General features: G+C 40.6%; 2 protein-coding genes across 3 annotated transcripts in view; one reads left to right on the top strand and one right to left on the bottom strand.

Annotated features, from left to right (window-relative positions):
- Window positions 1-13,510, bottom strand: part of LOC109856506 (unconventional myosin-Va) — a 21,017-nt gene extending 7,507 nt beyond the window's left edge. For both annotated transcript variants that reach the window (XM_020431848.1, XM_020431849.1), the window contains exons 1-3: window positions 12,941-13,510; window positions 2,677-3,101; window positions 155-2,522 (exon numbers count right to left, since the gene is read on the bottom strand). In XM_020431848.1, coding sequence (XP_020287437.1) covers window positions 155-2,522; window positions 2,677-3,101; window positions 12,941-12,967 — 2,820 coding nt within the window. In that variant the 5' untranslated portion in view covers window positions 12,968-13,510. The remainder of the gene's footprint in view (window positions 1-154; window positions 2,523-2,676; window positions 3,102-12,940) is intronic.
- Window positions 13,511-15,198: 1,688 nt separating this feature from the next.
- On the top strand, window positions 15,199-18,193 carry LOC109856515 (DC-STAMP domain-containing protein 2-like). Its single transcript, XM_020431866.1, has 7 exons — window positions 15,199-15,291; window positions 15,535-15,694; window positions 15,782-16,045; window positions 16,275-16,488; window positions 16,560-16,875; window positions 17,256-17,563; window positions 17,863-18,193. The coding sequence occupies exons 1-7, from the start codon at window positions 15,199-15,201 to the stop codon at window positions 18,191-18,193; spliced, it is 1,686 nt and encodes a 561-aa protein (XP_020287455.1).
- The last annotated feature ends 219 nt before the right edge of the window (window positions 18,194-18,412 follow it).

Raw genomic sequence — 18,412 nt, 5'->3', positions numbered from 1 at the left:
ATAATTTGGCCTCGCTTTGCTTGTGGCAGACTCTGTCATTATTTTGGTCGCATTTTGACATTTCACATGTTGACAGACATGATTAACAAACCATATCCTACTGAGGACACAGATGGATATGGTTCTGTGACCGAAATGTTTGCTGGGTACTTACCATTTCGTCTATCTTCTGTTGGAGTGTGATGATCTTCATCTCCAATCCCTTGTTAAGCGATTTGACGTGCTCCACGCTTCTGGCCTCGGCTTTCAGTTGTCTGAAGACTTTCTTTGCCTGATGCTTCCTTATGCACGATTGCACGATGATTATGTCTCTGAGCTTCTTCTTGCACGCCATTCTCACGAGATATCCTCGAGCGAATCTCTGGATCGTCGTTGCAGCGGCGTTGTCTTTCATCACCCTGAACCTGATGCGCGCCATGACACCTCTGCCGTGCGTCTGTAGGCCGAGAATCGTGTGTTTCAATTGCAAATACCATCGCCTCTGCAGCCAACCCTTCACCCGCGCCTGTATCTTCACCGCAGCTCTTTCTCTCCTCACAGCCTCCGCTTTCTGTCGAGCGATGTGACCACGACCGTATCTCTGGAGAAGAAGAATCGACTTGCGGATCTTTCTGTACCGATTATTATAGATGAAACCACGAACAGTCTTTTGGATCATTATGCAGGCGTCTCGCTGTCTGTCCGCGCGCAGTTTTTCCAGGTACGCCACTTGACCGGCTCTGAAGAGCACTTTGGTTTTACCAAACTTGAACTTGTCTTCGTCTTTGATGTATCTGGCCAGGATGCGCCGGCAGGTCTCCTTCAGATCGTCCCGTCGTATCTCCTTGAATCTGCAGAGACAGCGGTATCTCTGGAAGAAGTCGCCGTACGTTCGCTGGCTCGGGAAGCCGGCGGCGGAAATTCTGATGGTTTCCAAAACGCCACAGGCGCGCAGTTGTTGCACCGCTCGCACTGGATTGTACTCGAAAGCTTCTTTCGAGTCGTTCGGCTTGATGCAACGCACGTAGTGCGGCGTTGTAGCGTTCAGCGTCGCCATCAGCATGTTGAGCGAGTCACGGAACTGCGAACCGACCGTTTTTTTGTTCTGTTTGTTGTTGGACGCATTGGACGGCACGTTCTTCTGTGCCGACACCCTCACTCGAGTGTGCGGCACTGCCAGCTTCGGATCTTCGTTACTAAACAGCTTCTTCAGAAGCTTGTTCTCGCTGTTTCTTAGCACGTTTACTTGTTCTTCGATTACGGTGTCGCGGTTCTTCTCGAGAAAGCCGATGGTTTCGTATTGCACGAGATCGGCAAAGTGGTGAATGAGAAAAGAAGAAGTGCCAAATCTCGGTTTTTCGAAATGTTTTGACTTGATGCACTTGGTGTACAGTTTCTCTGCCCAGGAACCGTCCGAGCCTTTCGGCATCCGACACTCCTCGTCCAATAGATCCAAAATGCCGAGCTTCGTCTCGATCAGATCAATGCACGGTTGATTGTCGTAGAAATCGATGAAGGTCCACTCGATGTCCTCCTTCAAGTACTCTTCCTGCTCCAGCTTGAAAACGTGCTGGTTGAACTGCTGCTGGAGCTTCTCGTTTGCGTAGTTGATGCAGAATTGCTCGAACGAATTTATCTCGAACGTTTCAAAACCATATATGTCCAACACGCCGATAAAATACTGCACTTTACTGGGCGACTGTAGCGAACTGTTGATACCGGCCACGATCCAATTGAAAAGCTCGGCGTAGATGTGTTTGGCCAGAGCGTCTCGCGCACCGATTGCTTGCTCTACGTTCATAGATTTCAAAAACACCTCTCGCATTGACACGATCTTCCGATGACACAGCCATTTGCGCATCGAGTTCACATCGACACCCAACAACTCGGAGATGATCAGTAGATGACGATCAGACGGCGAGATGTAGCTGGATTCGGTGTCCACCTCGCCGCCCTGCGCGTCCTTGACCTCGCAGCTGTTTATTCGTACGTTACCCAGATGCAATATCGACGCCAGTATGCGCATCATGTTGTCCAGCTGTTTGGGCGTGAAGCCGAGCATCGTCAGTGCATTGATCGTCTCGTCGAAGGACGCGAAATCGTCGACGCCGTCGATCGTGGGATTGTTACCCTGATTGAGGTAGTGGAACTTGTTCTGATGAGTTAAGTACAGGTGCGGAAGCCGTCGCTCAGCCGCCGAGCACATCTGATAGAATATGTGATAATTGCGTTCTTCATTCGCTTGGAATACCACTCGCGACTTTTCCAGCAGATACGTTCTCATGCTGGCGCCGGTGATGTGAAAGTTTTTGTTGAACTGGATCTCGATGAACTTGCCGAATCGAGAAGAATTATCGTTCCTGGTGGTCTTCGCGTTGCCGATTGCTTCCATAATGGGAGAAGAGGCCAAAACCTTCTTCTCGACCTGCGTCTCCGTCGCCGATCCGCCAACGGTCGCGAAGTACCGCATGGTATATTTCGCGGAGACCGTTTTGCCGGCTCCCGATTCGCCCGAGACGATAATCGATTGGTCATGATTCTCTCTAAATGTTAAAAAATAATGAATAAAAAACTGTTATTTTATTTTTATAAACAAATATACACCAACAAAATTATCGTTAGATAGTATCGTAGATATATATATATATATATATCGATAGCGTAAACTACGGACAAATACTGACGGCAATTAGTCACCTCTCCAATTTAGTGTACGCTTCCTCAGCCACGGCAAATATATGAGGTTCCAAGTCGCCCATTGCCTGACCCCTGTAGGCCCATATCGTGTCATTGCCGTAGATGGGCAATTCGTTGTACGGATTGAAGGCTACCAGAACGATGCCGCAATAAGTGTAGATAGAGTGCCGTTGAAAGCGAACTTGGAGATTGTACAGAACAGCGGGCTCGTGAAGAAACGACAATGACGTGAGATTATTTTCTCCTATAAGAATATCGGGATTGCGTAGCGGCGGTAAATCCGCGTCCGTCTTGATCTCCAACGTCTTTATTTGATTCGACTCCTCCGTCTTCACTTTGAGCGTCGTCTGTTTCTGCTTGTGGTTTTCCAGCAGCACGGCGCCTTCCCACACCTTCTCCTGATGCGGCACCCATACTCGACTACCCTACGATCGATTGTCGTAATTTTTGTATTAGCAAAGTTTCGTCGGTTTTATCGAGATTTTTATTTTAAAATTGCGACGCATCTCCCCGTTTAACGCGCTCCAACAATTTATTATACGTATAAAATTAAAAACCTAATAAAACAAGTAGTAAAACAAGTGTGTATACACTATAAAATAATGAGTACGCGTTTTTTTCTTTTTAATTGTATACACAAGAACACATAAATTCAAACTGAAGTAGCGGATGTACAATATCTATACGAAACAACATATGTACATTCTGTACAAACTCTCTATTAAGATGTTCATTAGACGTGGAGCCATAAGAATTATTAGACGTCCAATGGACGTTGTGTCTGTGTGTGCTACAGATATTTATTTAGGGTGAGATCATAATATGTAGTTAATATATCATCTACACTCGTTTATATCGTGTTACGTCATCATCGAGGTGATGAATTGGTTACCGAGTGGCTTTTCAAGTATCACAAAGTCGACCCGCTTTTACCTTTCGGAGTGATACACGAGGTCGTCAATGAGATTCGATCGACGAATGCTCCAATTCGCCGTTGTGCGTTTAATGTTATTATATGCCGCACATATATAGCAGATGCACACTATTTGACCGACAAAACTTACCGTATGTTGTATTCAACACGTTTGGTACAATGTCTATCATTAATCACGTACGCGACTAACAAGAAGATGACAAGTCGATAACTTCTTTCATTGTTTTTGCGAAAAACTTGATTTACTTTAAAATAAATTGTGCGTGTACTATCGTCGCAAATAAAAATATCGCGTTTCAAATCAGAGACAATATTGTGAGAAAAAATCTAATATAAAAAAATAAAAGCAAATAAAGACCGACATCCAAATCTCGCATGAGCAAAGAAGCATGAGCAAAAAATTTATATTTTGTGTAGATTTGATGATGTCACCAGGCTGAGAGACACAGTTTTTATTCCGCGCTTGACATTTTCTACAAAACGTGAGCGACTTTTGTAAGCGGATAACGGTATACCTTCGCCAAATAACTCAAATGCCGTTTGTTACCACAATCTCTACAAAACACCACGTGTTGTTAAAGCGAAAGCGTTATGGAGGATACGCCCGATACATTTGTACTGCAAGTGTTGTACTATCGTGGAGAATGTCAACCAACGGTAAAATGATTTTTCAGTCAAAGCCGCGGCTTCTGTTTCGCTGGCCTACATTTCGCCGGATCATCCCATAAGTAACGTCGTCGATTCGCAATCGCTAATTTCGCGCAGTCATAATATTGTAACAAACTCGTCACATACAGACTGTTCTTTTTTTTTTTTTTTTGCACAACTATTGCACAGGAGCTCAAATAAGCGTAAAATGCGTATAATCGCAGTAAATACTCAATTTACCACCTCTTATAAGTGATTGTATATAAAGTGACGAGCGAGAAATGACGGACGAAATTTAGAAATTAGCAACAATTCACACTTGCTCTTAAACGTTAACGAGCTTATTCCCTTGTTAATTAAATTATTAATGACGATAGAGTCGCACGTTGTGTCGATCGCATCTGTCTTATAAGACCGTGCGAAAATCTTTCAAAAGAGATGAAAGAGTGCCGGTTTCCCTTTATCATTAAATTGCGAGCTCGCTATATGATTCCATTAGCCGCTTTAATGATTAGGCGAGCCAATTTAGCCGCGTTTAGAAAGGCGACGAAATATGGCGACCCTGAACTTCGGCTCCCACACAACGTGAACCGTGCACGTGTGTCGCTAATTACGCAAGATACCGTTTCGCCAGGCAGAAATGGAAAAAAAAACGGTAAGGCGTAATTGTCGCGAACTCTCTTTCTCTTGCGCGCGTGCGCGGTTGTAATTACTCATGTCTCTTTCTTGCGTTACCATTGTTATTCCACATACATACCAATTTCACGCAGTGCGTCCTTGCGAAATATATCCACAATGTAACACCTTGTGTGTTGACAAACATGGTAACATGTTTGCGCACGGAAGTGCTTATTTCGTCAGAATTAAAACGTCAATGACATTGGAGCGCAATGTCAATTTTATTGAGCGATCATAAATCAACATCGCCAAGTTGAGATATTTCATGTCTCAAACCGATATATGTTTCTCGTTTGAGTCACGCAGATATACAAAGATAAATCAGTGACTAATCTTTGAAATCTAATGATAACAATACCATTTTTTCCTGTGTGTGTAAATATAATTACTCTTAAAACATTTTGTCCGATTCGTAGATTAAAAGATTCGCGGATTAAAAGTGCGTGAATCACAGAAGAGACACGCAGAGAGAAGCGTGTGTACAAATATCCGTATGTAAATGTGGCAATCGGTATGTTAATAAGTTACAAAACAACTCTTTATTCGTGGAAAAGGTTCTTGCCTCGCGCGCTAAACGTAAGAGAAGCGTTGTTACAGTATGTTCGCTAATTACATAAGAGACTTTCGTTGAGGCGCTCTGGAACACACGCGAAGAAAAAGCAAGTGAGAGGTAGTTGATAAAAAAAAAAAAAAAAAAAAAAAAAAGAAAAAAAACCACTCGAGATGTTCTGAAGAAAAACTGACCCCCGAGATCAAAGACAAATTGCAGCTACTGTGTAATTTGTGCACCATGCCAACTTTCCTTTTACACAGAATTTGTAGATTGAGAAAGCTCTTAATATATTTTTTTTTCCATCCCGTCATTATTCTATCGGAAACATTAGAGTCTCGCAATATTTCTAAAATTCTGACTCAGAAGTTACAGAAATCGGAATCGGTATACAAATTACAGAAGCAGATAAACGCTGCTTAATTGCTTTATCTCTACTTTTATTGCTGCTCCTATCTGGTAGGTTTTTTTTTTAATCTAAAAAACGCGCGTGTTTTTTCAGATTACGTGAATCTGTGAGCTACCTAACGTTTTACGCGGATTAATGTGTATCTTGGTCAGCTCTCTCGCTTTGTTGCGACATAGTAAAGAAATTGTTCTCATGCTTTCTATGTTATATATACACATATATATGTGTATATATAAATATATATCCGCGCAATGCACAGCAGCAGTAGCGGCAATTATCATTACTCGTAGGAAGAGATGCAAAAAACCTCGAGCTCTCTCTACCGGGTTCCCACGTAGTGCTCTAATTAAAGATACGTCTGAAAAGAAGACGTAATTCGCGGAGGGTTCGCGCCTTAAAAAAAGTTACGGCACATTTTGCGCGCACAATTACGTAATTCGTAATACAATGCAAGTGCGAGCCTACTGACTCGCTTTGTTGCTTTTTCACCGCGAACTATACCTAACAACTGTGTCAACACACACAGCTCTCTGTGTACACAAGATTAGAACGCATTAGTGGCGTGACTAAAAAAAATATAATACGCGTGTGAAAATTAATAAAAAAAAAAAAAAAAAATTGTGTATATGCACCATATGCAGAAAATTATAGAATTATGATTTTTAAAGAAATACCTATTGAGAGAGAGAGAGAGAGAGAAAATAAGTTCGAAAAAGCAGCTCTGCTTTATTCTTTTCACATCAATCGATAAAGATTTCGTTTTTCTTTTTCTTATAGAGCCGAGGAAACTTTTGACGCACACGTTTTTGTCATTTTTCATATTTTCGTTGATCGATGGCGCTCCGATTTCGTGAACGCCAGTGCTCGAACATGTTGGCGAACATATTTTCTTTGAAAGTTAATGCAAGTCACTTGCGCTATGCCCGGCAACCCTCTCTTATACCGTATCCGAGCTTTACCACTCACCTAAGGCTTCAATTGCATTTCGCACGTGACTCTTCTGCTGCTGTTGCTGTCGCGCAATCATATATTTCTTTATGTATATTTTTTTCAACGTATCAAAAACGTTACGTGATTAAATCTGAAAATTATTTTTATGAAAACTAATTGTTAATCAGATATTGTTCGCGTACAACATTTATTGAAAATAAAATACACTTTCATGTAAAACAAAAGACACAAGGAAACGATGGAACGACAGTTGCGAATTAAGGAAACAATATAACGGAAGAAACAAGGAAAAGATAAAAACGTTAAAGAGACACACTTTCTCTACGCCATTATTCAGTATAAAATCACAATACTTTCTATAAATAACATGCAAAAAAACAATTGCCCTTTCGCCAGTATTGATTAACATATATACTCAAAAAATTATTGCATGTGTTTTGAAAAAGAGAAGATTAAAAATATTTCTCTCAATTGAGGAAAATAAAAATGACTGAACGTAATCTGTTCTATTTTCCATGCGAATTTCTTTATTTCGATTATATCAGATAAATAATCCCAGGTGTTTGCGCGTAGATCGTGATGGCAATAAAAAAGTCTGTTTGACGTTTAGCGGCCAAAGTTCAATACGCTTACGTTTTTCGTGCAAATGAAGCTTAGATACAACAAGCGATTGGAGGGGCGTCGCAATCTTATCACTACGAGGCCGTAGGATGATTCACGCTGACATGAATTTCTTCGACTAAAAATTACGAACCACTCGTAATTAGACTACTCGTTACGCGAGTTCGCAATCATCAGTAAATAAAAGACGTAAAATAACATATTACGTTTAGATGGAAAATAATTAGAAAACATGTGCGCAAACAAGCAACTGATGCTGCAACATGTTGCTGACAGGTAGATAGATTCGATGTAAAGTTGTTTCGTTCGTTAACCTTGAGAATAAATTTGTAATGACAAAAATATTTGAGTAATTTCTTGGTAAGTGTGGAAAGCGTCGAAAGAACGAATTACACTTAAACTTACAGATACGTTTCGAAATACAGAAACAATCAAACACATTTTTTACATTCACTGTTTGTCAATATGCTTGATGTTTCAACGTTCGCACATTTCCGTATTTTCGAAAATAATACGAAAAGTTTTCAATCAATCGAAGCGCGAATTTAATATCAAATCTGCATCGGAAAATTCAAAGTGTGAAAATAATAATGCGTGACACAAAGTTCATAAAATGTTCGAACTCTGTTGAAGATGAACGAGATAAATAACTTGATCGAATCTATTTATCGTGTCATCGGCAATACATAATCAGCAGGGTCGCTTTGCACCACATGTATATTTTTTTTTCATTGAAACTGTACTGTATAAAAATTAACTTGTAATGCGCTTGAAATTACATTTTTTCGTGAACTATTATGCAGATATAATTATAAAATCATAATGTATTCAGTGATAAATGCTATCTTTATTTTTTTTTTTATTTTTCTCTCACATCCCGTCCACGCACGCAAAATTACACAAATTCTAATTAAGATTTAAAATACTTTCCACGCAATGCGGTCAGAGAAGATTGCGTGTTTAATCCTGAGCGAACTCGGTGTAGTTCTGCACAAAGCGCCGCAGAAATGGTCAATATAAATTGTTGAGCTCGCGAGCGCACTTAACTTAATCCAACTTAAAATAACGACTTTGGAGCTTCAAATAAAATTGTAATACACATCGTTGAAATACATACATTCGAGCGCAGAAACGCCGAAGAGTCTTAATTCGTGATTTTTACACCTCGTTGAGATCTAATTAACGAACGCCAATGAACAAAAGCAAATCTATAACGATTGAGTTTCCACAAAGGAAAGTCCGCGATCCGTGAGAACGTAACTTTTCGCTTCGAGAGCGGCTGCTAGTTATGCGCGCGTTCGCAAAGTGGAATAACTTTCGTGAGATATCGCCGCGAGGAACATTCGTACCTCTCGCGAGAGAAGAGAAAGGGTCACAAAGGACAAGACGTAACGCGCCGCGCGTTATTTAATACAGACGGAAGACATTTCTTCGCGGAAGCGCACCTCCTACAAAACCCGGCTCGATTGTTGGCAAAGTTTTTTCTTATCGAAAATCCCGCTTTTGCGGTAGACGAGACGCGCTAATCTCGACGGGAGAACGGATCGCGCGCGGATGCAATCGACATAAATTAGAGAGAGTTTGGTTCGCTGATCCCGAGGCACGAAGTCCTTTCTGTACGACGCGCGGTGTAATCAATACACCGAGGAGAACGGGTTAAGAGAAAGGGTTGCCGCGTTGCATTCGCGCGATGAGAGTTTACGTTTCGAGATCGGACAAACAATAAAGCGAATATCTATAATAAACTAATATTATATTATCCTTATAAAACAATAATTGTGGACGAGAACGTAATAATGAGACTTTGTAATTTTTTGTAACTTCCAACGTTGGATGTGACATCTGTTTGCGAGAAAAAGGAAAAATCAAATCAGAATCCAACTCCTCGTAGTCATATTAGACGAAGATCCAGGTCGTCTTTGTGGAATATAGTCACGAACGCGCTTTTATTTTATGTATAATGAAAGATGAGCTAGAGTCGTCTCGAGCTAGAGGGTATACCTAGCCGCGAGAGAGATCAGTTCGAGGAACGCGATCAGCAAGCTATGTGCGCAAAGCTATATATTCCTTTCTCTTGCTACAGAAAAGCAAAACGTCTCGGAGCGAGAGATGTTCTCGCTCCTGCACTCTGCCCTTCGTCTCGTCACGGAGACCGCGGGCAGATTCCTCACGGCCGAGTGGTACATTTCGCCCGCAGATAGACCGCGACGACCGTTTAAGGAAGAAGTTCCGTATCGAAACAATCTCGAGAAAATGCAACGCGCGCTCACTGTCATTGCACTCGAGACTTCTTGGGTCTAAACTCAAGGTTTCGCTGATTGCGGTTTTCTTCTGATAAACCACTTCTGTAATCTTTCCCGACGATTAAACACCTTGAACAGCGCACATCTATCTTGCGAATTTCCAGATCCAAGTACATGTTCGAACGATTTTATTATTTTTTTAACGATTCAGACAGTCTTCGATTGTTTTACGCTCGATAACAGTGAAGTCGATGCCAGTTCAGAAACTTGCCGAAGACCCGCATAGCCCGTGTAGCTGTGTGCACGAGTCATCGAGATCGATGCGAAAAATACAGCAACAAAGTACGATGTCCGCATTGTCGGGCGTTTATTTCCGTGCCGCTTTTTCCCGAAGATACGAAAACCTGTTATAACAAAAATGCCATGATGCCCGACCTAGGTCAACTCCCGAGCCGCTCTCACCTGGTCACACTGATAAATCAACCACCACCTAACGTCGGGAGGAACGTCACAGGCTTAAAGGGAATAGCGCGAGCCGTAGCAGACTCTATGGCTCTCATCGCCGCTTTCTAATGTCAATCTTTATTACTCGGTGGCATCTCGTGCAATTATTCCCTCGAACGCGCTTAGATTGCGATATTTTGCGCGTTTCAATTTGCATGTAATTTACAGGTAATTATTTGAAAATAGTAATCAGCTATTGCCAATCGATTATTACGTTTATAAATACAAATTTTCGAATTGTGTTTCAAATTAGATAAATTATGTTTGCAAATTTGGTCGTTTTAATATGTACGTTCACGTGTGTATTTGCTTATAATAATAAGATGGGGGTAGTTCTCGGGATTTCTTTCTCGCTTTATAGTTAATTTGTAGTTGACACAAAGTTAACAATAGTTGACACAATTATTTTTTAGACAAAGCGACAAAAGAAACGATTAATTGTTAATTTTACGCGACATCGCATTCAGAGCGTACCATCACACTGTCAACGAGAAACATTATTGCGGTAAATCGCGCATGAAGTGCAACCTCCACGGCTGGTTGTGTCTGCCACCTGGTTTAAAACGGGAATTTAGGTCTCTCTGACAGCCGAGAGACTCTCCCACCGGAGGAAGTTATTGATTTTTAGTTTCGAAAAGAAATCCCGAGAACTGCCCCATCTTTTTCGAAACGAATCGCCTCATTATTAATGCACGTGCGAAGAGCAAAGCTCTCTCTTTATCTCTTATCGCTCCCAAGCGCTCAGTAAGTCTGTAAGTCAATAAAAAGAAAAGAATCTAAATATTAAAAAAATATAGGAATTAATAAATAATAGAAAAAAAATTCGCATGAAATTATTTATCAGTATTAATCAAGAAATTGGGAAATAAATATGATAAACTTTCTCGAATTAAATATATTTACTTGGGTAAGAGAAGAGACATCACTCACTCGCGTGAATCGTGAAACACATTCGAACTTGTTACATATGTTGTATTTAACTGAGAACCTCAGATAATACATTGTCAGGTCGGCGTTGTTGATTCTCACGATAGTGAATGTATAAAGCCGCGAGTTAAAGGCTATCTATAAGTAGGTGAGATTTGCGAGTCTCTGCGCTCTTCGGATATTGCCAAACACAAATATCAAGAACCCCGACAGATACCAATAGAGATAGTTCTCGTCAAAACACGTTTTTTGAACAAGCTGTTTTTTTTTTGTTTTCGAAACAGGAGGGGGAACGATTGCGTTCCATGTCGCGAGATGTAACAACATTGAATGAGAAGAGAGGGAAAACCTCTTTGTGCGTGAGTGAGAATAATAGCTTGCATAATTAAATACAACGGTAATGTCCGTCATTCAAATGGAAAAATAAAATAGTGGGAATAAGACTTTTCAATGTTGTAAAAGACTTGTATTGTAAAACCGGTACAATGCGTACGTATCACGGAAAAGTTGTCCTACATATTGCAGATCTATGCGAATTTGCACGTAAAAATATATAATTGTGGAAAAAAAAATCATTACACGCGTACTCTTCTTGTGTAACTTTTTTTTTTTTTTTAACGTCGTGTAATGCAGCACATGCGCGGTCAAAAGCTTGAAAATTCGCTCTTTTGAAAACAAATAACACAAAGTGAAATTATGAAAAAATTATAAAACGAGTTGTGTGTCGAGCTCTTTCCTGAATTACTTGTTCCTGCATCCAATGACACTCCGAAAGAGACACATTCACTGCTCTAAATGTCAAAGGTGTGCGTGTTTAACGTTCGGCGACACTAAAACAAAAAAAAAAAAAACCCCAAAAAGAAAAAACGGAGTAAGATTACAGTTTTGCACGCGCAACCATAAGCTTGTATAGTGATCGACATCGTTCCTGCAATTTCCACCGATTGCATAACCGGGAAATAATATTTCCTGAATAATATTTCCTGGTTGGATATGTGCAGTTGAGTTACATCAAATGAGAGACACCAAGATATTACGTATGATCAGTCTAAGTAATTTTAGATCCAAACATACAGACGTGTGGTTAACGTTAAGTCGTAAAGGGCGATTAAAGTTTACCGCGTACATGGTTTCTTCTTCATTTTTATCCTTTAATTTCACTCGAACTAAAATAAAACGCACTTATAATCATAGTGTTCAAAAGACTTGCTTGGAAACTGGTGTATTGTTCCGTTTGAAAAAAAAAACAAATTAGTCTTCAAGATGCCATTTCTCGTTTCGATATATCTCGGATTTTGACCTGAACACTGCTGTTTCTCGTCCAAGAGCATGTGCGAATTCGTCCGACGACCTCGCTACAAGAAAAAAAAACTCCGGAATGTACCAAGTATTCTCCGGGTTCAGACGAGTCGAAATTATCACGAAGTAGCGAAAAAGCAAAAATTGACTGAATTATTACAGGAAATCTAACAAGTTTGCGTACGTGTGTATTAATAAAATGTATATTAATAAAATATGCGCATTCTTAACAATAAAAAAAAAAAAAATTGTTTTCATCCGATCTGACAGAATTTCAAAGATTTAAACAAGTAGGATAATGGAATATCTCTACGCTTCGTTTCAAAATCAAAGCGGGACATCCCCTTGAAATGCAACATCGATTCCTCTCGGAGGATTAAACCGGCGCGCAAATTGCCAGAGACGTGATTCTGCATCAAATGACGGAAAACCAGCCATCTTCTTCGGGGATGCGCGCACCTGGCACACTTGACAACCCCTCGACAACCCTCCCGCAGTACCTTAACATAGAGCTCCCTCGTAGTCATCGTGATTGGTCCAGGCGTTTGGTACCTGGGTCAGGTAGAAGCTGGGTCAGGAAATATTCACCTATACACACACACATACACAGACACACGGTTACATGCGCGTGCCACTACACAATACACACATATATATATATATATATATATGTACACGCGCGGCAAGGACGACGACGATGACGACGACGACGACGGAGCGTCTACGTCGGTCGCATGCGATCGAAAGTCGTGCGCGCTATGAGCATCGTCGACCTGGTCGGATTGTAACACATCTGGCGGGCTTTACGGCATGTTTGCTTTCCCTCTTTTTCCACCCTTCGTCGCTTCTCCGTTTCTCTCTTTTTTGCCCCTTCGGCGCGTTTCACGTCGTAGTGTACGCGGGAACTCGAAGCTTTCGATTAAACTTGGAAATTACATCGGTTCGAATCGCAATTTTTGTTTCTCGAGACAAATTACGACCTTCCTGGAGCGCGATTCTGACACAAACCCACTGACGGGAGCGGAGCTCTCACGAAGGTCGCACCTCCACGTAAACGACGGCACTGCCGTCGCCAGCTGGCTCGTTATCAGGTTTAGATTGCCAGCCCCTCTCCAACGACCTCGACGTCCGCCTTCGAAGGCGGCGGGTGACATCGATGTCTCGCTCCGACGTGTGCTGGCGGCATTACGCGGTCCTTTTTGAATGATCGAACATCGACACTGGCGACGTTCGATGTAAAACGGGATCCTGAAGAATGTCTGAAACGGGCAAGAACATTGTTGCGGCTCAATCGGTAGTTTATCCATTCAATTAAAAGAGATTTAAAATATCGAAAACTTGTAAAAAATCCTGAATAAAATTCCAATTGTTTGTAATCGTCCAAATTTACAATTTGAGAAGAAATAAACGTTTTACCATCGAACGTTCAATTATCGTTACTTCCTTGTGATCATTTGCTGGTAATAACAATTTGTTTACACCTAACTGATAATTTAGAATTCAACTATATCGGATATTGTATTAGATGCTAAAAATAACGTGATCGAATATTTATATAATTAAACAATTTTAAGAATAAAGTTCGGATATTTTTGAAATAGAAGAGTTGAATTTGTTCAAGAATTAGAAATGTAATAAAATAACAAAATGTTTGAATAATAAAAAGTTAGTAGTTTTATATAACTAATATGCATAGAGATGGAATAATAATGTCACCAAACGCACATTGTTTGAAACTTCATGTTTATTTAAGCATGATATTTAGTGACGTTTCCGCGTCACATTAATTTACAATCAACTAACAATAATTCACGCAATATTTATAATAAATATCATACACGCAAAGTTCAGTAGAAAAGCACATAAAAGAGATTAGATACGTAAGATCATGGCATTTTTCCAATTAGTTCTAAAAGCAAGAAAACTCGAAAAGGCTAGGTTAAGATACGAGGACGAAAAACTGAGATCGATCGAGATTTTTAAAGGTGTCAAACCGCCTCTGACCCTAAGACAACGTGTTCGAAGAAAGAGATTAAAGTAACCGAGAGAGCTTATTGTCAAGTTTTCTCAACTCAGTCGAGCTTGCTGCCGCAATTTGTATTTATTTAAAAAAAAATTCTCATATTTATTGTATTTTTCCTTTAAACGGTAGATTTTGCACAAGCAACTGTACTTTTTATCAAAATGTATTTTACTTTCACGACCGAATTGTTTCCGTAGATGCAGAAAGAAAGTTAAACACTTTTGGAACCGAATACTCTCCTTCATGAAACATACTTGGATTTATAAGAGAACGAAACACCTTCGCATTGACGGTACGCTCGAGAATTACATTTTCAAGAGCTTGTTCGGCTTTTTGGGCGGAATATTTCTCACCTACTTGTTCTTCGTATTTTTCGTGTTTCAACTCAACTTTACTCTTTCCTCCGCCACGGTTTTGTGCTCAATTCTCGGAATGATTCTTACACTCGGTTTGGCATTTTCTCATCGTGTGAGGTAATTTTGCATAAATTCTCAAAAGCAAAAAACAAACAAGTATTATGTGCGCCACACTTGTAACACATTTAACAATTTTTAAATTATTTTAAGTAAAATATCAAAAAATACACGCGAGCATCTAAGAATCTATTTTTTATCTTCTTATTCCAATCTCTTTACGTCTTGCGCAAGTTCATAAATTTTTCAATAACATTCGCACAGGTGCGTTGTATTCTTATTGCTGCCGCAGTTCTTTTCCAAACGTGGCAGACAGGCCTTGATGGCCTATGCGTTTATTCTCACTATCACTGGTCCAGGAAAAAATACTCTGCACAATACCAGCATCCTTACGGAGTCTTTAGTTTGCGGACAAGTAAGCTCTTGAAAGTAAATTCGCTTTATTTGTTCCTATGCGTAAAACAAACTTCCTTGTACACGTACCTCGTTGAAACGCTTTGTTTGACAAACGGAGAAACGGAAATTCTCTAACGTTTACTAATCGCAGCCACGTTGTAATTACCAAATCTTTTGTAAATCAACAACAGTTGCTCGAGCAACGTATCTCTGAATTTTCCGAATAATTAATCTTGCATCATCGCATGTATGTATTCTAAAGGAACAGTTGAAACAAGCGGTGAAGAGCGTGATTGACTTAATAAAAGAACCGTTCTACGCTCTGAGAGACGCGATATCGAAAGTAATAAAGATAGTGAAGGTGATCGTGAAGAGGATTAAACGGACTCTCGTGGCTATGAAGCGGCTCGTGCTTAGTATCCGTAAGTTCGCGCGTCGTTTCTCTTACTCTCTTTCTCTCAAAAGCACGATCGATTTTCGTAATTCGAGACATTACTCGCATCTCTCAGTGAGGGTGATCACGTCGGTTTTTGAATGGCTCGGCAGCATCATAAATATTTGCAACAAGAAGTTGGGCACGCCGTTCGACAGATGCCAAAGAGTTTTTGACGGCGCGGTGGCTGACTGCAAAGCGAAGCTTGGCCCCCTTTTTGGCGGGATTTGCAATTTGACGTACATCGTCGGCGCTTTGTGTTACGTGGTGAAGCCTTTAGACTTCATCTGCATGCTCGTGTCTTACGTTGCCGATACTATAGTCGACGCCGTGCAGAAGAGTACGTTGTATAATAAATTTTGCTTCCCGCGCGCGCGTTTCTCTTAAAAGCATCTGTAGTGTCGCAAGTTTTTCTCCGGAAATTTCTTTTTTATATATAAAACTTAAATGTTCTTAAAAATGTAAAAAATTTTCTGTTACACGGAACATGTACACATAATATATTGTATTAAGCTCTTCTCTCATGTATTTCTAATATAACGTTTAACGTGTTTCTTCCCTTTATTCAGAGATCAAAAGATTCACCCGCCATATAAGAGCGATGTTCTACGTTAAAGTGAAATTTTCCCATTCTTTTCATTTTGAAACGAACCAAAGTAAAACCCTACAAGAAGTATCGACCGGTATAATCACCGAAGTGCGATCGAGGACCGATAAGTTTTTAGCCGTTTTCGATTGGATGAGCTTTATGGCCACTTTCTTCATTCTTTTTATGCTGCTGAGGTAAAAAAAAAATTAAAAACGACATTCCTATTGTTTAATCTATTATTTTGTAAAATCCAAACGTTTTCCAGAGTGATGTATTATCGGCACAAATGGTTGACAAACGATCGTTTCGACAATCGATATCTGACTGATGACCTGCGCACCATTGATCTTATCAGAACGCGTCAGGATAAGGAGACCATTCTACCGTTGAATCCTCGCGAAAGAAATCAATACATTCCCTTGACGTCCGTTATGCTGATCAGGGCGGAGAAAGTAAAACTCGCGAAATCCGCCGTCTTTTTGTTCCTAACAACATTCAAAATCTGCATTCACATGATGGCGGATTACAGTCTTTATTGGATCCTCAGCATCATTAGATATCACGGACGATTCGAGATAAAGGTAATCGCGATCGCGAATGTCGTACAAAAAAAAAAATAATAATTCGCACTTAGTGAAATTTTCACATTAAACTTGCAATAAGAAAAATAATTCAATCAGAAAAAAGCTCAAATGCTTCTTAAATTGATTATCAATAATAGAACACTATCGCTAAAGAGAACTAAATGACGGTTATGAGATTTCGAGGGAGGGTTGTTTCGCTCAAGTTGTAGGGAACACGTTAGATTAGAAATGTGATTCATGTTATCGAGACTCGAGACTCGTAAAAGGAGTGCGAGAATATCGACAGTTGGTGGTTGGACGTATATCGCGACGTAGAATAATCACGATGAAAGGTAATATCGCGCGATGGCGGAACGTGTATATCGATCTTTCTCCAGGTCCAACGACCCAATTCCGTGGGCGTCTATGTGTCTGGTAACGGCTATCTCGCCGACCTTTACCGTAGCATCGTGAAAGCTTTCACGCCGCGCGCGAAAGATACGGGGATCGATGTGATGCCCTGCCTGCCAGATCCCATTCCGCCGGATCTAGATAGGTACACACAGATTGCGACGCTGGTCACCCTCTGTTGGATCATGGCGATATTCGAGCCTTACGGTTTAAGATTGCGCCATGTCATCATGTGCAAATATCATCCGGAAAGGGCCAAGCAAAGAGCCGCTTGGTTGTATAATCACATAATTAGGTAATGCATCCTCAATTAGCTGATGAAGTGACACTCGCGGAGTGTCGAACGCGTTACCTTTTCTACTTTCTTGACTGAAAAATATTTTCTTTTTTTTAATATATTAATTAATTATATTTCAAAACACACGCATCACGTAGTTAATTAAGATAAAAGGTCTTCCTAGTAGAATAAGAAAAATTCTTAAAAATCGCTCTTTTGCCTTTTGTTCGCGGTCCCCGCACTCGCGTGTGACGTAAATTTCATACTTACAAGCAGTGTCTGTGTGTGGTTAATGGAGGCAAACTCTTCGTGCACAGATCGAGAGGGAGCTTTCTGAAATTTGCACGACGCCAGTTACGCCGCAAGTTCGGCATGACCGAGGGTGAGACGATCGAAAGAGTCACGTTCAGAGAGCGATGCCTGGCTATATGCCCGTTTCTGAACAAGTTGTTCCCTCGGAAACAGAACATGTGTCTCTTGTGCGGTGCTTTGGAGCGCCCCGATCAGGAACCGCACATTAAATGCGCCACTCCCGGATGTGTCGGTTTGTTCTGCGTTCAATGCTTCGCGGACTTGCAGAATCTCTGCACGATTTGTCGCTCGCCCATCGAATACGGCGATTTGTCGGACTTGAGTGAGGAAAGGTGAGCCTTGTCAACAAATCGCGTTGTACGCCTCAAGACATTTGACAGAGAACGTGAAAGTAGTAAAAATAATAAGAGAGAAAAATTAATGCAAGTTCAATATTGTGCTAATTAGAGATTCATCTGACGATCAATTAATGACCGTGTGGAGAAGAGAACCCATAATTAAGGAAAAGGAACCGGATGACAAAGTGAAAGAAGAAATAAGACTAGAAGAAATAGC

This window comes from Pseudomyrmex gracilis, unplaced genomic scaffold, assembly GCF_002006095.1.
Source record: "Pseudomyrmex gracilis isolate BER0280 unplaced genomic scaffold, ASM200609v1 scaffold_120, whole genome shotgun sequence".
Classification (NCBI taxonomy): domain Eukaryota; kingdom Metazoa; phylum Arthropoda; class Insecta; order Hymenoptera; family Formicidae; genus Pseudomyrmex; species Pseudomyrmex gracilis.
Note: the sequence above shows the minus strand (reverse complement) of the source record. Positions and strands in the feature narration are given on the sequence as shown.

Coding starts and splice junctions, on each gene's coding strand:
- LOC109856515 (XM_020431866.1), top strand. CDS start 15,199: ATGGCCTATGCGTTTATTCTCACTATCACTGGTCCAGGAAAAAATACT. Junction 16,046..16,274: donor AGTCGACGCCGTGCAGAAGA/GTACGTTGTATA, acceptor CCCTTTATTCAG/AGATCAAAAGATTCACCCGC. Junction 16,489..16,559: donor ATTCTTTTTATGCTGCTGAG/GTAAAAAAAAAA, acceptor AACGTTTTCCAG/AGTGATGTATTATCGGCACA.